Source organism: Falco cherrug, chromosome 2 (genome assembly GCF_023634085.1).
Source record: "Falco cherrug isolate bFalChe1 chromosome 2, bFalChe1.pri, whole genome shotgun sequence".
NCBI classification, from domain to species: domain Eukaryota; kingdom Metazoa; phylum Chordata; class Aves; order Falconiformes; family Falconidae; genus Falco; species Falco cherrug.
Window position 1 is genome coordinate 56,231,915 of NC_073698.1, and position 20,586 is coordinate 56,252,500.

General features: G+C 37.8%; 1 protein-coding gene across 1 annotated transcript in view; it reads right to left on the reverse strand.

Annotated features, from left to right (window-relative positions):
• The window catches only part of UGGT2 (UDP-glucose glycoprotein glucosyltransferase 2), an 88,300-nt gene extending 68,063 nt beyond the window's left edge, over positions 1 to 20,237 (reverse strand). Inside the window, exons 1-7 of the mRNA XM_055702347.1 lie at positions 19,998 to 20,237; positions 18,403 to 18,485; positions 10,328 to 10,458; positions 9,112 to 9,224; positions 4,733 to 4,907; positions 2,710 to 2,806; positions 1,596 to 1,671 (exon numbers count right to left, since the gene is read on the reverse strand). Of these exons, the coding sequence (XP_055558322.1) occupies positions 1,596 to 1,671; positions 2,710 to 2,806; positions 4,733 to 4,907; positions 9,112 to 9,224; positions 10,328 to 10,458; positions 18,403 to 18,485; positions 19,998 to 20,176 (854 nt within the window). The 5' untranslated portion in view covers positions 20,177 to 20,237. The remainder of the gene's footprint in view (positions 1 to 1,595; positions 1,672 to 2,709; positions 2,807 to 4,732; positions 4,908 to 9,111; positions 9,225 to 10,327; positions 10,459 to 18,402; positions 18,486 to 19,997) is intronic.
• Between the last annotated feature and the right edge of the window lie 349 nt (positions 20,238 to 20,586).

Below are 20,586 nucleotides of genomic sequence, written 5' to 3' on the forward strand. Positions count from 1 at the left end.
AGCAAACTCGTAACTTGTTTTGAGCTCTTTAATTACTGTTTTTACTGTGGCCTTTGCAAGTTTATCTTGATGATTAGGGGTTTTTTTCTGTTCAGATCTTCAATTCCTCTGTGAATGGAAGACAACTGACAAATAAGATCTAGCCAGAAGCCACAGCCAAGATCTATTACTGATGTTTGGTCCTCCGTTTCTCATGTATGCTATGGTCAATGTAGGCACAAAATAAAACACACATGAAGCCAACTGAGAAAAGTTACCTTTCTCTGGGTATCCCACTCAGATGTGAGACTGAATTATGTTAATTCGCACTATCAAATAGTTATATTTCTAAGATTTTATGTCTTCTGCTTACATTCATAATTATTTCACAGCTGAGAAAAGTATAACCTTTGACATGGCTACAACTGAGGGACAATTTACAGATTACTGAAACATCTCTTTCATCTCCAATATGAAAAGAATAGAAAAGCAGGAGTCTAGAAACAATGTCAAAAATTCTGAATAATTATCTGACAGCTTCACAAACTGGAGCGCAACATCAAGAATCTAAGTATAGCTAAACCTAGAACAATCCAAGAAGAAAAAAAGCTCAAAGATACGACATAAGCATTTGATATTACCTGCTGTGGAATGCCTCTAAAACATAGGTGAAGCTACATGGAAGCCCACAGATCTGGTTGCACTTTATCTCAAAGTGTTTACGTTAAAAAGGCAGAAAGGGGATGAACACTCAGGAATTTAGACAGCATTAGTGGCTCTGAACTCCAAGAAGACTTACAGCTTGGTGAGAATATCTACAAACAAGTTTACTTTTTGCTTTAAATAATAAGAAAGAAAATTACACTAGAGAAGGTAAGACACTCTTGAGTCTCTTGTTGAAGAAAAAAGACCACCAAAATTTATGATTCACTGCATGGATCTGTGACAGGAAAAGGGAAGCACTTTTAATGACTGCAACCACAAAATGAATTCATCAATGGAGGACTGGAAGGGGCCCTTGGTAGGGTAGCATCCAATTTCATCTAATAGATTGCAACTTAAATATAAGAATTCCTTCTGGAATACAACACAACACAAATTCACCAACTTAATAAGCACATCTTCCTAGAAATATCACTCCTTAACTCTAAGAAATGAACGACTATTCATCTTAAAAACACCTTACGTAGATACAACAGACAGGTTTGGACTTGTTGTGCTACTACTTGCATGTTGAAAACCAACATTTTTATTCTAGTTATCTGAAAACAGAAGTAGCAGCAACAATTTACTGTAGATACAAACATGATAACATGGTGTTCTAAGTTTTTTTGACTGTTGCCCAGACAGAATTTTTGTACTAAAATAGTTTACTGTATACATTTCAAAAGAATTAGAGAACTAAAAGCAACAAACTGAAATGAACAGAACAAACAAGTGTTCCATCTTTATATTCACAAGACACACACAAAAAGATTAATCAGAATTTTTTCACAAGTGGCAAATAAAGCAATTTCCAACATAACACTCACCAATTCTATAAAAAAGTCAAGCCTTGGGTTTTTTTCTGGAACCTGAACCAAAAATAAGTTTAATTATAATTTATATCAACTCACTTTAACTTTCCAAAGAGAAATCCTTGGACATCACTTTCTTCCTCATCATCTTCCTCTTCTTTTGTCTCATTTGTGCCTGAACACATAGCACATGAAGACACTATATATTAGGAAAGTTACTGATATATTATGTTCTTATGAATTTTAAAACCATTAACAGAAACATACAATAAGAAAATTGTAATTTTCAGATGTAATTTCAATTAGATTTACACTTATTAGTTCATATTTTGGCATCAAAATGAATCACTTTACAGAATTTAGTAACATTCAGATTAATTTTAAATACAATTCAACCAATCGTCACATTTTTTATATAAAAGAAATTGAGATGGTTAAGTAGTTTACTTCCCAAAATAGCCATTTCTCAGATGGATTAAGTGGTAAGTGTAAATTTTATCAGTCAACTACTAAAAAATTTATGTTTGAAAAGCATGATGGCTTTAAAGTATTGGAATCTCCAGCTAGCATTTGATGTGAGTCAGATATTAGTTTCTTTCCCTTAAAAAAATTAAACTATTTTCAATGCAACCCAAAGGGTATTAACTCTCTTTGGCAAGACTAAGGTTTAACTTTCTTTCTTTGTGTTCTACATGTCCATGCAAAGTAATTTCTCTGTGTCAGAATGCTATAGCTATGACCTGCTATAGTAAATGTCTCATTTCAACATGTAGTAACATACACTGGTACCAAATTCTATGATATAGCACATCCTTCCTACAAAAAATTGGAAGTACTTCCACATAAATTCAGAAAAAAACACTCACCCCTGAAACACTAATGTGTAGATACTGTAGTGATTAACACATTAGGGACGCCAACAAACAAAGTAATTAAAGAACAAAGGTTAAACAATCTTACACTTAAAGGTTACATTTTGAAAAGCCACAGAAAACAACAATTAGAGGTTAGGTAATGAACTATATCCTAAGCACAGCTGTTTACAAATGCTAGCATATATTTTGATGTTTTAGTTCCTATGCTTGAGAATTCCTTCTGTAAAAAGAGTCAGTAGTGTTTTGAAGGTTATGATTAATTTCTATAACCGGATTATAATATATTTCAGTATTATCTCCAACAAGATATCAACAATAAATTAAAAAAACCCACATACCTTTAACCTGTGTGTCATCTACTGCTTTATATTCTGTGCTCTTTATTGCAAGTTCTACACCATATCCAGATAAATACATTTTTCTGGAACTTGGTTTCTGTTTGATGATATTATTTTAACAGAAAAAAAACCACCTTAATAAACTGTATTAGGAGATTAACAATATATAATACTGTAACTTCAAAATGTTATAGTAGTAATAACTTAAATTCATCTTTCAATTTATGATTCAAAGTACAAAATGCTACATCAAACAAATTAAGTCATGTAACATATTGACAGTCCATTGAGAAGGTGCGTAGCAAATTAAGGACTCCTTTATCTCCCGCAGACCACAGAAACACTGTGTCATAGTCCCTTCACATAGTATTAGAAGGACTAAAATAGGCAGAGCTGGTAGTACCCTATGTAATTATTTATATCTTAGAATTCACATTTTAAAAACTGTTATCAGTTTCTTTAATTTTGCCAAACTTTGGAGGAAGTTTTCTGTTTCTGCATCAGGCTGATTCTTTTAAAAGGTTTTGACGAAAGAGTTAATCACTTTCTGCAAAGAGGATTAAGAAAATATATTAAAGTATCACTGCTAAAACCAGGTTGCCACTTACTAAAAACATACAATAAGTATTTCTAATTTTGCAGTGGAAGTTTGACATGCAGTATTGTAATCACTCAGAGAACACATTTCTGAAAACATACCCTAATCTGCCAAAAAACTATGAAAATCCCCTTTCCAAAATGCAATTCTCACATGCAGAGCAGGAACTTTTTTTAAAGTCTTTCAGCTTTAGCTTGCAATTCCTATGGATCATTCTGTATTGATAATCCTCCAAGTCCACAGCTGAAAACCTAGCAGGGCTGGGGACTTTCTCTAAGCAAATCTCAATGCACAGAGCACTGCAATCTCTAAGCAGTCTCAGTAATATTGGCACAAAAAATGGAAGCAGAAAGATTGTACCTCTTCTGCTCGCAATGCTCCCTCTTCTGGCATTTAATATAAACAAGAAGGGAGAATCTCTCAGTGGGAAGCAAAGACTAAAAATGGGGGTTGTAAAGAAGGAGGAAAAGGGATGAGCAGTCTGAAGAGAGAAAAAGTGCAGGAAAGAAGACAACACGCACGCATTTGGGGGAGGGCACCATGGTGCATAAGCTGGTCAGAGCAAGGAGACTGTAGGTATTTAACTGAAATAAAAGTGCATAAAAATGTAACATTCGGTAAAACTATACCCCACCCCACTTAATATTTAAGGCTGGTTTCTTCAAATTCTCTGTTTCATTACTGTGAGCAAACAACTCAAAGTCATCCACAAACTATGGATCTCATCTTCCTGAAATGCCTGGTCTACATAAATCACAGCAACCTCTCACTCTATCAGATTATTCTTGTATTAGCCACACTACTTAAGAGCTATACCTTGAATACAAATTACAAAAACCTTCCAATAACTGGGGACAATATAGTTCCATGTACTCGTTTTGTTTCAGGGAGAAGAGTAAGTTAAGAAAAGCATTAAGAATCACTATGTTTAAAATACTGACACTGTGGGATGCAAACATGAAAAAACTAGTTAGTAAAGTTGACTGTGACAGTCCATGCTATCATACTGCAACGAACATATGAGATTATACTGATAATATATAAAATCATAATTATTTTCCAACTTTATTTCCTATTCTCTTTCCTTTATTCTCATTCTTGTTCCTAATATGTTCAGTCTGCTCTACCAAGATTCACCAACATACAAAAACTAGACATATAACCAAAAAAGGGTATCTCAAGATCAATCAGTGATGCAAACAGTGCTTGCATGCAGGATTAGATAATATTATCATACTTTCCCAGCTTCAAAGTCTGTATTAGGTGAATCACTTCACCTAGAAAGTTTTAAAATTAGAATACATACTGCATATGATTTAGGCAAATGCAAAAATAAATGTAGAAAATGCGTTTGGTCAAAAAGCAAGCAAAATAATTACAGAACACTAACAGTTTACTGAACCAATGTTAATTTGAATTGCATACCTGAACATAATGACGGAGAACATAAACAATTTCTTCCTTTTGCGCCTTCTCAGATAAAATCTTGTGAAATTTGACAAAGTCTTTCGTACCCATTTCTGCATAAAGAACGACCACTGGGCCATCCTCTTTGAGAGTTGGGAATTTATGATCTCCCTTAAAAAGATATGGCCTGGGTCTGGTTTTAAAAACAAATAATTGCGATAAATGTGAAAAAAACAGTAAGGGTTTATATGCTAAAAGTATACAATCCATGTTAAAATCATCACAAAATAATCATGATTGCTCATAAATGAACTTAGAACACCAAATTTACAAATTAAAATATACAATTGAAAAATCAGCATCAAGTATAAATAATTTTAATATATTTTATAAAATCACAACACAAAAGCAAATGAAAAGCATAGTACTTTGAGATTTTGTGCAACAATCAGTTACAGCTTGAAGCTTTGAATTTAAATGATGCATTAAACCTATTGGAGATGCAGAGCAATCAGTGAGTAACAGAGTAGCAGAGGGATATTCAGTGACTTGAGAAAGCTGCTAAACACACATGGAAACTAACTGGGGTTATGGTTCTTAAACAACATCAAGCTCTGTTAATTTAGCTAATTTTGCAAATTTTGACTGCCTACCTATCCTCACCATTGCAAGCCACGACTAGAAGAGTTACGCTTTCTATACCTGCAATGATTTCTTAGATGACTGCAAACATTTTTTGAATAAAACCTGGCAAAGATGGAAAAGTAACAGAGGATATGATTATATACTCAAGGTGCTAATTATTGAGTACACTTCTTTTTCAAAGTTGCCTTTGCACTGTAAACAGTGCAGTAGACCAGTAAACTCCCTCCAGACCTCTCTAATCCAACATGCACTACAGAAATGCGTGTAGCAGATGCTCACTGAAAAGTCATACTAGAAAGGTGTGAGCAGAACTCCACATGCCACAGTTTCTGTGATGCAAAGTTTAGGAATATCTTCAATATAAAATCACTGAATAAATTACCCTGCAAAGGAGCTTTGGAGGTCACCTGTTCCAAACCCTCACTCAAAGCAGGCCCAGTTTGCATCAGGCTACTCAGGGCCTTACCATCAACATTCCATGTAAGCTTGGTAGGTATGTAATCAAAGACCACATCTGTAAGGCACAGATAAAAGGAGGGGCATGGTTTGAGAATTAACTTGGGTGCATGCAGCCAAGTGTCACAAGTATCGGGCAAGCTTTCCCACTGTCATCACAAGACAAGACAGACAAAGTAGGTGCCATCAGGGACTCTGAAACAACTCTTGAATGAATAAGCTCTGCTCAAGAACAGATCCAGATTTGCCCCAATGAAAGCACACATATAGCACGTGCCTTGCTCTACTTCCTTCTCATATCCAGAGGGACAAGAACTGCCACAGCCATTTATAGACAGCTGAAAACCTAAACCAAGGGGCTTATCTTTTCTCAACTGTTCACCTATGTATAGCGGAAGAACGACTCCTGTTCTCACAAGGTGGGTACCAAGTGCCACCATGACTTTCTTGAACACTGACAGTCTCAAAGGACACATTTTATACTGTAACGAACACACTTCACTAAAAAATTAAGTGCTGCAGTAAAGTAACACTGCATAGAGCTAGCATAATGACTTCAGAGAGTTAGAACGTTCAGCCCTTGTAAATCCAAGATAAGCCTCCATTCTCTGTTTTTCTTCAACACTGAAGAGTAGTGAGAAGGAATTTATTCTCTTGCTCTTAGAGCTGAAAGCTAATTAATTTCCTGCCGTAAGAGATTCTCATGAGAAGGCTGCCTGAAAGGGAAGGAACATCAGTTGGGCAGACAAAAAAAACCCTCAAAGCACAACAACAACAACAAGGATGTGGTATTCAGCACTCACTAACCAGTTACTAGTGTAATACAGGCAACTATATGCTTGCCTAGATAGTTGCCAAGATGGGATGCTGAAAAAATGTGATGGACAGAAGACATGTACTGACAACCCTTCAAAGGTACTGACTGTTTTGAGCAAAACATGACTCCCATCAATACTTCTGCTCTTGGCAGCAACAGCCCCAGAAGTCTTAGCATTGTGTTTTGCACAATTAGCAAGATAAGCAATCCCAGCCATGTAACTACTGAAGATCTTCCTTTGACACATCCACAATCCTTGAGCAGCCCACAGCACCTCCACACAAAATACTTCCAATTACAGCTATGCAGTCCATTGCAACATGGCTGAAAGTGTGCAAATCACAGTAGCTGCTGCATAAAGGACTGGATGAAGAAAAACCTGGATCTTGACACGCAGACTGTTTCGTCTCTCCTGAGTCCAAAGTGCCTGAGACTTCCTGGATCTCCGGTTGAGCTGATGGATCTGCACAAAATAATACTGCAGACTTCTTTCTCTTCCAGTGAGATCTGGAACTATCATCCCCCAACACAGAACATTTCTAGTGTCCTCATCCAATATGGGGAACTTTATGACACGACTGAAAGCCCACCTTAAGTTGGCCTGGCTTGTGGAAGAGTCATGCCAAGACAGAAAACAGAAAAATAAAATGAAACACAAAGGAAAATAGTTTGAAATAAAAATGGAATCAATAAAACAAAACTAAGTCTTTTCATAAAAGCCACAAGGAAAAAGAATGACTGGTTGAGAGGAATCAACAGTGAGAAGGTATACTGTCCCATGTATCATTTGTTCACCAGACAGAAAAGGAAGAACAGAAGCACAGCCCTATCTACCTCACCTAGGCTAAACATCTCCAGCACAATGAAAAGCATCCATTACCCACAGTACAACTGGAAATAACAGTGGAAACAATTACCTGAAGGTGAATATGTTTTTTCTCAAAGTCTAGCTCTAGGAACTCTAAATATTTAGAGCGACACAACTGCTTTTGGAGTGGGGAAAAGGAGAGGAAATTTATCAAGATTTTTTCCCTGCAGCTCTGAAGGTTGTAGTATGACTGGTGCACATAAAACTAACCAAAACACAAGAACAACTCAATAGAAATAACTTCAGTTTTGTTTTGAGTTCTTAAAGTTAATGATTTCTAGCAAGTCTAACTCCTTCAGTTCTGAATACTTCAGGATTCTATCGATCTTCCAGAATCTTGTAAATTTGGGGATAGCATCTCCAGAAAGGAGAATGTCCTGAATCCAGTTAGCTGCTTTAGAAGAGTATATTCAGACTTTGTGGTATGTTAGAGTCCCATGATGCCTTAATATATGACCAGAAGAATTCAACGTCATTTTAAAAGCCAAAATATGGTACAAATAATTTATGTAATACAGTAAGAGAGATTTGCTAGACTGACTGTAATAGTTAAAAAAGGGATATTGCAAACTACACAGTGAAGTTTTTGCAAAAGCCTTGGCTATTAAATAAGTAAAAGACAACAATTTAGTACACTGTAATTGCATCAATGGACTTCGAAAATACCACAAATCATATATTCAGAGCACAAAATTGTTTTCAGAAGCAACCATCCCCAAAGAGAGAAATTTCTAAGTTTTCAGTGTTGGCTTTTTTTCCCCAATTTATATTTGCTAGAACGCAAAATCCAAGAAACATGCACTACTAAATCTTTCAGCTTTATGTATCTCCATGAACTGTTGAAGATATGGACACTGATGTATATTATGGTGACCTTGACCATTACAGGAAAAAAACAAATAGATGTTAGATACGGGTCTTGAAAAAATACAAATTAATTTTTTTTTATAGAGATTAAGCATTTTGCTTTCATTATTTTGTTATTATTATTTTGATAGGTTTTCATATTTTACTTCACAGCCCAAAATTATTCTGGACTGATGCCAGTTTCCACAGGACAAAGTCTGCAGAAAAACTTGATAGGTGCAAAGTCTAGCACAAGGTGAGGAAAGGTTACATCAGCTGAGGTAAGACTCTTCTTCCACTCCTGTGCCAAGCCCTCACAATCCAGAAAACCTCAAATGCAGTGGCACTGACTGTATGGAAAGATCTGTCAGCAGCAGTACTGTCTCAGATGCATTAAATGGTAGGTTTGTATAGGAAGTACACTGTAACTTAAACTTGACTATCCTATACCAAAAAAAAAAAAGGGAAGAAATACAAAATTATCCATGTGGTTAGAGGAGCAAAGCTCTATGATTTTGTTTTAAAAGCCTACTTTGATTTACAATTGAGTGTTCAAAGTATTTCAAAACCAAAAGTAACTCTTTTAAAATAACATACCCTGTCAATGGGTATGTCTTTAAATATCCAGTAAACATGAATTGATGGGCTTGGCATTATCAAGTTAAGCAGAACAAAAAATTTCAAAATACTGCAAGTATATACGCAATAACGTATTTTCCTCTTTAGTAATCTACTTTTCCTTTTAAAACAGATCATTACATTTACCTCTTAGTAGCCTTCTTCAGCAGCTTTTTTATTTCATTAGTCTTACAGGTGTGCTTCTCATGGATAACCACAAATGCACTGCAGCCTTCTGGTGGAGGTTCATCAGCTGCAATCTAATATTTCAACAATTATACTCAACCAGAATGCTTTGATTGCACTTCAACTTAAACTCACATCCCTTTGATTAAAATAACTCAACAGCTGCCACTGAGTTGTGTTTCTAATTAAGCCCATTCAAAACTGGGTACATGTGAAAAAAGTAATGGAAAATACTAGAAGATTAAGACCATATAGCCTTTGTGAAATATAGTCTATCAAATGCAGTCATACCCCAGAAAATGCAAGTCCATTTATGTTCTGTAAAGACAGGGCTGAGAAATCTCCTCTTCAAGCTGAAATCACAGCCTGTACTCTGAGATATTTTTAATTTTAGTTGCTATCAGCAATCATATTAATGTACAAAGATTTGACTGCTAACCAATACATCGCAAAAAATTAACGTCAATTTCTGGTTCTCTCCCCAACCCTTTTTTTTGAACTCTATATTCAGCTATTCTCATAATCATATGACTGCATATCAATGGTTCGGTATTCACAAGCTGAAAGATAAAAATTAAAAGATGAAGAGTCTGAGATAATGATATTCCTCCAGAGAACACTTACAAAAAAACCCTAACTTTATTACAGATTATTACCTTTCAGATACATGGATTTGTCACTTTATCTTGAAGGTGGCATTGCTAAAAAGAGTAGCAGTTTTAGGCTAGAAGCACAGTGAATTTACATCCTCCCACTTTTTCATTAACAAAGCAGGTATTTGACTATTCTATTTTTCACCTTTTCAAATTCTAAAATAATGAAAGAGATGAGAAGTCCACTAAATAATAAATACAAATGACTTCACGCTACAGGAAATTTCCTACTTTGGGAATGTCTGCATTTAAAGCAATGCAAAAAACTCCCACAACCCGAGTTTTGCAAATGAACAATTCCAAAAATTCTATGCTGAAAATAATGCTATCCATACAATTAAACATGAATATTTGTTCCTACTAATATAACCAGCTTATAAAGCATCACCTTTATAAATGGATCATGTTTGAGTCCAAATAATGTCAGCATGCATTTTACTGAACTCTAATAACAAACATTCTCTACTCTGCAGCCAAGATACCATATCAAATCATATACCAAATATATCAGATAATACAGTCACCTGCTGAAACATCTGAACAGTTGGAGAATATGCCCGTATGGAAAGTGCAAACTTCAACAGATTGATTTGCAAATTGGATAAAAATTGCCCTGCTTTCTTCAAGATTAAATTGTAATAAGAATGCTCTGAATCTGTTGGGGAAAAAAAACAAGAAAAAAAAAAGACAAACTTTTAGTATTTAGCCATAAATGATGTGGCATATCTACCTGTGCTACATAATAAGGAAGTATTATATTAGTGCTGCTTGGCAGTTCTAAAGTCTTGAATGTTGTCCACTGCTGATTGTTTCCTTTACTATGAATTCTAAAGGCCTGATGCAAAAGTGAGCACAATAGCACTAGTTAACACCCAAATAATTTTCAGCAATATAAAAATCTACTCAAGACAATAATGTCTCTCTGCAGACCCATATGGAAAGTCTTGAATAGAGCTTGTTCATTTATTTTTATTTGTCAAGCTTATGTAAGCCTTTTAGTGCATATTTTGAAGGTTGGTTACTTTCAACCAGCATTATTTTACAAATTATTTCCTCACATTTAGTCTTAGAACACTCTTAACCATGCAACTTACATAAATAAAAATCTTTTAAAGGTGACATACTTTGAGCTACTCTCACATATCCTGTTTCTTCCTTAAAAATACATGATAAGCATGAGTGTGAGAATGGATGCAATGTGTGAAGTGGCTTCCACCCTCCCTTCATATCTCTCCTCAAGGCCAAAATTAGGACTCCAAGTAAGAAGAAAGGTGGATGGTGTCTGGGAATGACGGAAGTGACAATAAAAAACATTGCTTGGAAAGAAACTTCATTTCTTCTTCTAGAGGCATATTCAAATGAACATTCTCATGTCGTCCTTGGATTGTGAAGCAAAGAAGCCTAATTAGAAAAGGTTGTAATAATATGAAGCTGTGAAAAAGACCTGTATCTGTTTAAGAATGCTCACCAAAAATCAGATTGTATACATCATACTATATAATATTCTTGAACACAAACTAGGGTCGGAGAACCAAAGCTGTGACCATACCAAGCACTGTGCACCATCCCTGTTCCAGAGATTACTCTTCCACAGGAGGAACAGCTGAACCCATGTGAAGCAGTGCCGAACTGCCAATTTATGTCTGTTCCTGCCCTGCCCCCCACCCCCAAACCCAAACAACCAAATCTATGTAATCAGCATGTGTTTTACTTAGATTGATAGATACTACCTGGAAACTGCAGTAATTCAAGATCTTTTTCATATTTGCAGCAAAGGGAAAAGAAGTTGCAGGGAGGAGCCATTCTAGCTGTCCACAGTTTGATATCTGTGTTCTTATGTCAACACCTAATTTTAAAGGTGCTCTTGCTGTGGAAGTAGAACAATCGTCCCAGTAGAAAACCCCTTTAGGGGTCCAAAGTGGCACCCAATTTTTAACACAGCGTGAAAATCATCTCACATGGCTTAACCTGCCAGATTTTACCTGCCCCAGCTGCAGTAGATTTCAGCAGTACTGATCTCAAATGAGTACATCAATCAAAATGCCATTCCCTCACCATGGCCTGGGTTCCAGCAAAACATTAGACCACATACAACAGCCCTGCCATAGATTTGGAAATACCCATTAACTGCTCCCAGCAGTTCTGTATACAATTTTTATAACTGAGCACTTCCTGTCCTTTCACTTTCCTCTTTAGAACCCCAACCTCCTTTTGTTCTTAAAGCCTCTAGGATCTCCTTCCTGCCTTTTCCTCCTTCTTAAAACTCATTATTTAGAAAGGTTGAGTTTGCTGTAATTCACTAGAAAAAAAAAATTAATATTACAAAAGGGTATGATCTGCATTTCCAGAAAGCTGCCTTCCCATAAATTCTCTATGATCATCACAGTCTAACATTAAATTCAATGGACAGAAAACCTTCATCTGTGTTTTCTAAACCTACACACAGCCCTAGTAGAACCCAAATGAGATAAATTTGGCTTCATGCACTCCAAGCAGTGAATGTAAAAATCTGGAAGTGACAAATACTTCCAGACTGAAACATCTTTCCAGTAACTATACTTCCAAATTTTCTTCAAATTATCTCTACAACAATAAAAATTCAATCTGAAACTTCTGCCTTTCCACTCAGCCCCAAATAACATCCCACTGGATACAACAAAGAGTTATTAAATATACAATTGTAAAGGTACTGCCTCAATAAAATATTTTTACCACAAGTCTGTAAGTTCTTTGGTTTACGAATTCCAGCTGTGCTTTCAGTGCCATATATAAAACAACTGACATTTTTGCTCTGGAAGATGATTAAGACAATTATGATTTTAATGAGTTAAAAAAAAGATAATTTGTCATGTACCTTCAGAAATGATTGCATTACATATTGACAAGGTTACATTTATCAAATCATACATCCATTCCTACGGCTTCAACTGACATTAATGCTGCTGGCTTTTTTCAGAGTACAATCGTACTTTAAACTTCAGCAAGATAAATTAATTCACATCAAATGCTACATGATCCACCTAGTGCAAAACCTTTTTTTAAGTTTATTACACACAAAACTATGGCTTCAGTTTCACAAATTTATTTTCATATAGTCTTTGTTCCTTGAAACTTAGTAACTACTTGCTCTCCAGGCACATTTTAACATTGCACTCTATGCCAAAGAGTAGAAGTCGTAATAAATTTCTTAGGATGTTACAGGGAACCATGGAGAAACAGATGTTTCTGGTCATAAAATGCTGCATGATAGCATTATTACCACTAAAATCATTAACAAAGTTGATTTAAAAATAAATAAATGAGACATTAATAGAATACAGCTCTAGACTGCAGACATGCGAACACATGTGTATGAACAACATTTCTGTAAAATCCATCCTAGCCAAGAGAGATATAGCCTAGCAGCCAACAAAATCTGAAAAGCTATTTAGCTCCCTCTAAAGATGCCTAAATTTGTCAGTTGAATAGTGCTCTCAAGTCCTGTAGCTAAATTGATTAGATTGACTACAACAAGAACTGAACAGCTAGCTAAGCAGACTCCTATTTAAACATTGACATTTACTATCAGCAACCCACAGCGGTATCTCGAATCAGTTAGATTGAAAGCAGATGATCAGGACAGTCACAAAAGGAAAGTAAGGTCTGCATCACAGCTCCTCCGATCCCCCACAGATGCAGCAAAAAATTAATCTGAATATATGCTGGTGGCCCACAGGAGAATTCAAAGTACTGAGGCATGGGAGGTAGGGAGATTAAACATAACGAACATAATTGGTCACAACACCACAGGATGCTGGGATCATTATTTTTAGGGAATGGGAGTATGGGGATTGTTCCAACTGCATAGATGCATATATCTTTTCTATAGATCAGCCAGGGAATTAGAAAGCCCAGGTAACAGCAGTTCAAGCAATCACTGGCCAGGCAAATCCCTATAACATTCAAGCAAGATGCCAGTAGAGAAAGAATACCTTTTTATTGCATTATTACAGAAGTGCCATGCTTGGCAGACTGATTCCTCTTAAATCTTCAAGGTTGATATGTACGTAAAAAATATTTAATTTAGTTGTGAATAACTCTCCTAGACTGTGAATCTAGTCTTCTAGATCACAAAAGGTAATTTACATGATTGGTCTTTATATGTATGTTTGTGTGTTTGTTTTTTTAGTGGGTTTTTTGTTTTTTTTTGGGGGGGGGGGTTAAATACATATTTAAGAGGCTGCTGAAAATTCAATACATAAACTGAACCACTTGGGAACACAGTAAACACTCAAGCTATAATTAATCGGCAGGGAACTGGCTACTCACCTTCACTTTGTGTTTCTAAATTAACCTTTTGGGATACAAAAGCTGCAGCAAGTTTAAAATGTAATCTTCAGTGTTTTGTAACTGTTCTGGTCTTAATATGAATTTTTTGCAGCTTTGATTTCTTTATAACATACATGCAGCCCAAAACACCATCATCTACATTTCCAAAAGTTGCACAAGACAGGCAGCAAGCATGCTGCATATTAAATAGATGTACACAATGTTGTCTGTGCTACCTGAAGACCTCAATCTAATTTAATACACTGTATCGCATAATTAACTTTATGTTTTTTCATAGTGTATAACCTCAATAATGGCCAAGTTGATTTGAGTTCATATTAAAGAAAATGTTAGAACAAGCAAACATATTAACAGACTAAATGCTTTACCAAATTCCACATACATAGTTCCTACCAAATCCATTAAATTGCTACATATATCATAGGTACCCAGATAAACCCAAATTACTAGACCTAATTTGCTAAGGCTAAATATTTTATCTAAGTTAACAAATGCTGATTTGACTGTTCTAAATTTAAAATAATGTTTTGAGAACTGATAAGCAATGGATTGGAAAGCACCCAAGGAATGATTTAAAAAGAAAAAGCCACCATATTTGATTTAAGTTGCCTTTTAGCTTTAATATTTCATGACTCTTCTGAAATACTCGATATAGGTTGGGATACATGTCTATCATCCACTTCTCCTATAAACCCAGTTTTTCAGCTTCAAATCTAGAAATTCTTTTTATTTAAAAGCAATGCTTTTGTTTCCCAGTTATCCATCCTATCTAGGTATCATCCAGAGCAGAACTGAGAAGTCAGTCCCTGTAACCAATCCTTTTCAGGCGAGATACTTTAATTTGCTCAAGCAGTTACTGTTACTTCAGCCTCAATGCATCATGAACATCTCTCTATGTCAATGTGTCTTGACACACAACAGCTAAGATCAAACCTATTCCACACCATCTACAGAACCAACTTCCACCCAGCGGTATACTGTTACACACCTCCCAGTAACTACACCGCTCCACTGTTTCAGTATTCTTCACTCTAGCTGACCATTTTACTCCAAGGTGTCTAATGCAGACTTCCCTACTGGAAGAGGCTTAACTATTGCTGGATACATATGATGCTCATAATATTTCTATTTCATACTTATCATGTTGAATTCAGTAAGATGCTCTAAGTTGGAAGAATCAATAGTGATGTAATTTGTCATTAAATAACCATTTTCTTTTCCTCTAAAACTGAGTCTATCCTTCTCATCCTGTTCATATTGCTTGTACAATACTACTACAACTATGAACTTGACTTTTAGGAAAACCGTCTGATGTCAGAACTTTGACACTTCCTGCATTATAAACACAGGAGTTTGTTTGCCAAAATGACAAACATACACATCAATTGCTTAATAGACTTAAAGGAATATCTTAGTACATTCTCAAGGTTCCCCACTACCAGTATCTAATACTTTATTGGCAAGACAGGCCATGCAAATCATACTACTGGTAATAAATTTATTCTCAATCACACAGATTTTATCCAGGTGAAATAGGTAAAGTATGTAGCTAACAGACGGTTTCAACAGACATCTGTGCCACTAATAATTAATAATACTAAAGCTTCAAATTCCTTGGAAAGTTGGTCCAAGTAAGCAGACAAGAAATGGCTGATGAAAGCACACTGACACATCAACCAATACATCAGTCCTGGCTCAAGGCAATACCAGCTGCACCTGAACCACTCACAGAAAAAATAACCAACCCAAAAAAGTCAAGTCAAAAGTCAAAAAACCAACCCAAAAGACTTCTGGAGGTCATCTAGTCCAAATTTTTACTTACAGGAGATCTAATTTCAATGCTAGATTAGGTTTCTCAGGGCCTTGTTCCGCAGAGTTTTGAGTACCTCCAGGAAGGGAGATTCCACAGCCTCCTGGGGCAGCCTGTTCCAGTGTTCGCCCAAGCCCATGGCAGAAATGTTTTCCCTAGTATCTAACCAAAATATTCACATTTCAGCTTGTGCCCATTGCTTTTTTTCATATTACTGTGTACCTTCAGGAAGGGTCTGGTTCCATCTTCTCTATATCAGGAAGTTGAGACACGAGGTCTCCCCTTACTCCTCTGTTCCTCAGGTTGAATAAAACCCAGTTCTCTCAGCCTTTCCTCAGAAGTCTACTCCAGTTCTCCAGCCATTGTGGTGATCCTCTCCTAGACTTCCTCCAGTATATCTTGTCTGTCTGTCTTTTAACAGGGAGGCACAAACTGGGCCCAGTGCTCCAGAGGTAGTCTTACAAGTGCCACATACAGTGCAATAATCACGTTTCTTGACCTACTGGCTACACGTGCTGATGCAGCCCAGCATGTAGTTGGCCTTCTCAAGCAAAAAAAAAATAAAAATTAATACAACTCCCTGTTGAGAAAAATCTTCAGATCTGTTCCTCAAAAAACACTTTCTACTCAGTCAGCGCCCAGGTCACACTGCTGCAGAATTTATTCCAGCCCACATGCAGGAAGGAGTCTGTAAAACACCTTTGCTGAACTTCCAGCCATTTCTGTTGGCCTAGCTTTCCAGCATGCCAAGGCCCCTCTAATGGCAGCCCTACCCTCCAGCTTCTCAATTTCTGTTCCCAGTTCTGTGTCATTGAAAACCTTGCAGAGGGTATACCTCATGCCACCATGCTGTGCCTTAAAAAGAAAGGCTTTAAACACCATGAGTCAACAGCACTTGCCTCAACAAATGCTACTAGCAGCCGACCACAGGTCAAATTCTGTACCTACTTCCATTTTGCACGTCCTCATACTCTTACATAGAATGGCTCCAAGCAACATACACCATTCAGGCCTACTGTTCTCAGTGATTCTCTCTTGCTTTGTTTATACTTCTGACCTCAGATCATCCCCAGTTTTGATCAGCTCACAGTAATTATTTTTTTTACCTCTCCAGTTGATATCCCACAACTATAATTACAGTTCTTTGTACGTCTTCTGCTCCTACTATATCCTTTCTTAAGAAATGAAGAGGTAAATAGAGGGAGACAGTAAAGTAGAACATCATGCTTTACTTAACATAAAAGCAATTATAACAACACCGTTATAAAAGAAGCAGTTATAAACCCCCAGTTTTTTATAACAAAAAAACCAGTCATAAGCAGCAAAATGTTGTTTACCATGTGGGTCCCTGTGCCTTCCCTACTAATCTTTTAAGCCTATCAGCCACTTTGGGCATTGCTGAGCACTCAGGTAACATTCTCACTGACTTATCCACAGAGACACCAATCTCTTTTGAACTTGTGTTCAGTCAGTTATGATTGCTGATGTGTGTTGTTCCTGAAGTTCTCCCTCCCATCTACAGCATTTTTCACATAATAAGGATTCATTTCTGTCATCTCACTGCCATTTCCTGCATGATCTTTCTACGATTTATTAGCTTTTGACTATTAATGTAACATTCAATTTACCTGAAGTGTCTTCTAGTGTAAGGTCCTCACACCCATGCCTAAAGAGCTGTACCATTCTGAAGTGAAGACCAAAATCAAACTGCCCTACCTTGTTTTGAAGCTTTTTTCACCTTGTTCATCTATTGACCTACCAAGGAAGTCTAATACCCACCAACCTGTTGTAAAGCCTGATAGATTTCCAAATTTTTAGATATAATGGTCATTCCTAGTAAACTGCTCTCCCAGGTATCTTCCGGGATGGCTCATTTACGCTTCGTTTGTTGGATTTTATGCTTTCTTCTCTCCAAACTTCTAACAACTTAGTAATCTTCTGTCTAAGCATGCAAAGCTTTTTTAATCCTGTATTGACAGTGATAAACATTTATTCTGAAACACCAGTATTGCTGCTAGAAAACAGTCACAGAGAAACTGAGAAAGGGAGGATAGAAGTATTAAACCTTTTTCGGTCATTCTTTTCATTTTTTACTTTAGCTAGCATTCTCTTTTTAGTTATTTGTGGGATTCTCTCCCCTACAAACATCCATTTTACACAAAACATGAAGTCTGAATATCCTATAAGCTCTTGCTGAGCCATTAACAAGGCAGTGTTACATTTCTGTTCCATAATGTTAACAGATCGGTCCACCTCATCTTCCTTGCTTTTATAACTCCTCTACAGGTAGAGCTCTCAGGTGGAAATATGCTACAATTTTCTGAAAGAAAACTGCCTAGTAAGGAACAGTGGAAGAGTTAGGCTATACCTGATTGGAACTAGTTAATGTGTTAGCTTGATGTTTAAAAGTTAAATATGGTGCAAGTTAATGTATTAAAACTAGCACGCTGTTTAACTTACCTCCTTGTTTATAAACTGTTAATTCTCTTACAGTTTCCAAGAATTGCCAAAACTTCTCATTACCATCTTCTGCAATAAATTCACTGTTAAAAAACAAAAATGAATTGTCCATAGGTTTATTTAGTCCAAAAATGTACCACAGTTAAAATCTTCAGCTGTTTAAAATAACAAATAACTAGCAACAACCAAGTGTTAAGTATTCAATGATCATCTAACACCTCTGTAGCATAAAACACTGAACAGTGGTATATATTTGGTTAAAAGAAATTTTGAACAAAATACTACCAATCTGAACTTAACCATCAGAGCTGTAAAGCAAGCAGACTATTCTCTGATACAGAAATAAACACAAAATTTTACTTTTTCCACAACATGCTGTTATAAATAAAATCAGTTCAGCACACAAACTTTATTTAATAGTGACTAAATTTAATAATAAGAACCATACACTCAGACCTTCAAGATCATTGAGTCCAACTGGTAACCCAGCACTGCCAAACCCACCACAAAACCATGTCCCCCAAGTGCCACGTCTATGCATCTTTTAAATACCTCCCAGGATGGTGACTCAACCACTTCCACTGCCAGGTTACAGTTCTTAATTAAAGTACAAGCTTTTATTGATGACAGTATCTACAGCGCTATGCTGGGGAGGCTCCCAATCTCTAGATCACTTTCAAAGATGGGGTAATCCTTACAAAACATAAAGGTATGGTTTGCTTCCTTCCAAATACTATTATTTAATTTATCAGTAACGCTTTTTAAGTTCTGTGATTTTTCATAAAGGAAAATCAGTTGCTTTTCCCCCTCTTTACATCTGCCAGAAAGATCTACTTGCTAGCATGAGTGTACTGTTTTCTAATCTTTACTTTGGAAGATTGCCATTTATTTGATTACAGAAGCTTGCAGTTCTCCCTTTCATGGGAGTTCTCCGAACAAGTAAGTTTAAAAACAAACCAAAAAAACCAATCTGGCAGGGGAGCCACAAACATGTAACACTGGAAAACATTTTCACTTCCTATTTTGAAAATACAATTATAATTGACAGTACCTTTTTTTAAAAAAGACGTTTTACTACTATAGCTTCACATGTTCACAAATACCTTTACACATAATTATTTCACTTGAGTGAGAGTAAACTAATTGGGGTGAGATGAAGCAATACCGTTACTCAGCAGAACGTAGCGGTTGAGTAGATCGGCCCATCGCATCTCCTCAACCTAACCGGCAAGACGCCCGAGGAGGTTAAATACAAGCCGACTTAAATAGCAACTCAAAACCGCCAGCAGTATCCGTAACGCCTCACAAAGGGAGAACACAGCTAAGCTTTACACCAAAGGAGTACTTCAACACACGCTCTCAAAGAGGGAGAGAGCAAGGGGGCGCAGCCGCCCCCTCCCGCCAGCCCACCCTCCCCTCAGCCCGCGCAGCGGGGAGCGGGACAGGACGGGCCGCCCCCTCCTCGCGCCCCCTCAGCGCGGCGCCCCCGCCCCACGGGACCGCGCGGGGAGGCGCCGCCGCGGCTGCGCTGCCCGGCCCGGCCCTGCCCTCCCCGGCCCAGCGAGGCAGCGGTGGGAGGCGGCGGCAGCACGAACCTCGCCTCTAGCAGCAACGGGGTCGCCGGCCACTTCGCCGCCAGCCGGGCCGTCACGGCCTGGGAGGAGGCTGGAGCCTTGCCGCAGGGGCACGGCTGGGCACACAAGAGGACGAGGAGTAAGGCAGGCAGCGCCGGCCGGCTCGCCATGAGGAAGAGAGGGCGGCGAGGGCTGCTCATAGCTGCTGCCACCCTCCACGGCTCCCGCGGCCCGCTCCGCCTCGGCGTGCGCACTGCTGCCCCGCCCACACAGCCTCGGCCTTGCTCCTACTGGCTGTGCTGTGCCCTCGCTATAGCGCTATTGGCCAGGCCGGGAACCAATCAGGAGCTGACGCCAAATAAATAGCGGGGCTAGCCAGCCTCGCGGGGTGACACGCGGCGCTGGGGGCGGAGCACGGGCGGGAACGCCGAGTGGCTCGAGCCGCCGCGCAAGCGCGGGAGGGGCCGTACCTCCGGCCGCTGGGCTGTGCTCAGGCGCTTCCCGCCCTGCCCGCGGCCGGCGGCCAGTCTCCTGGCGCGGGGGCGTTTCCACTGGTTTCTGTAAATTTTTGGGTTGTTTTACAAGCGTGGGTTTTGTGTTGGCTATCTTT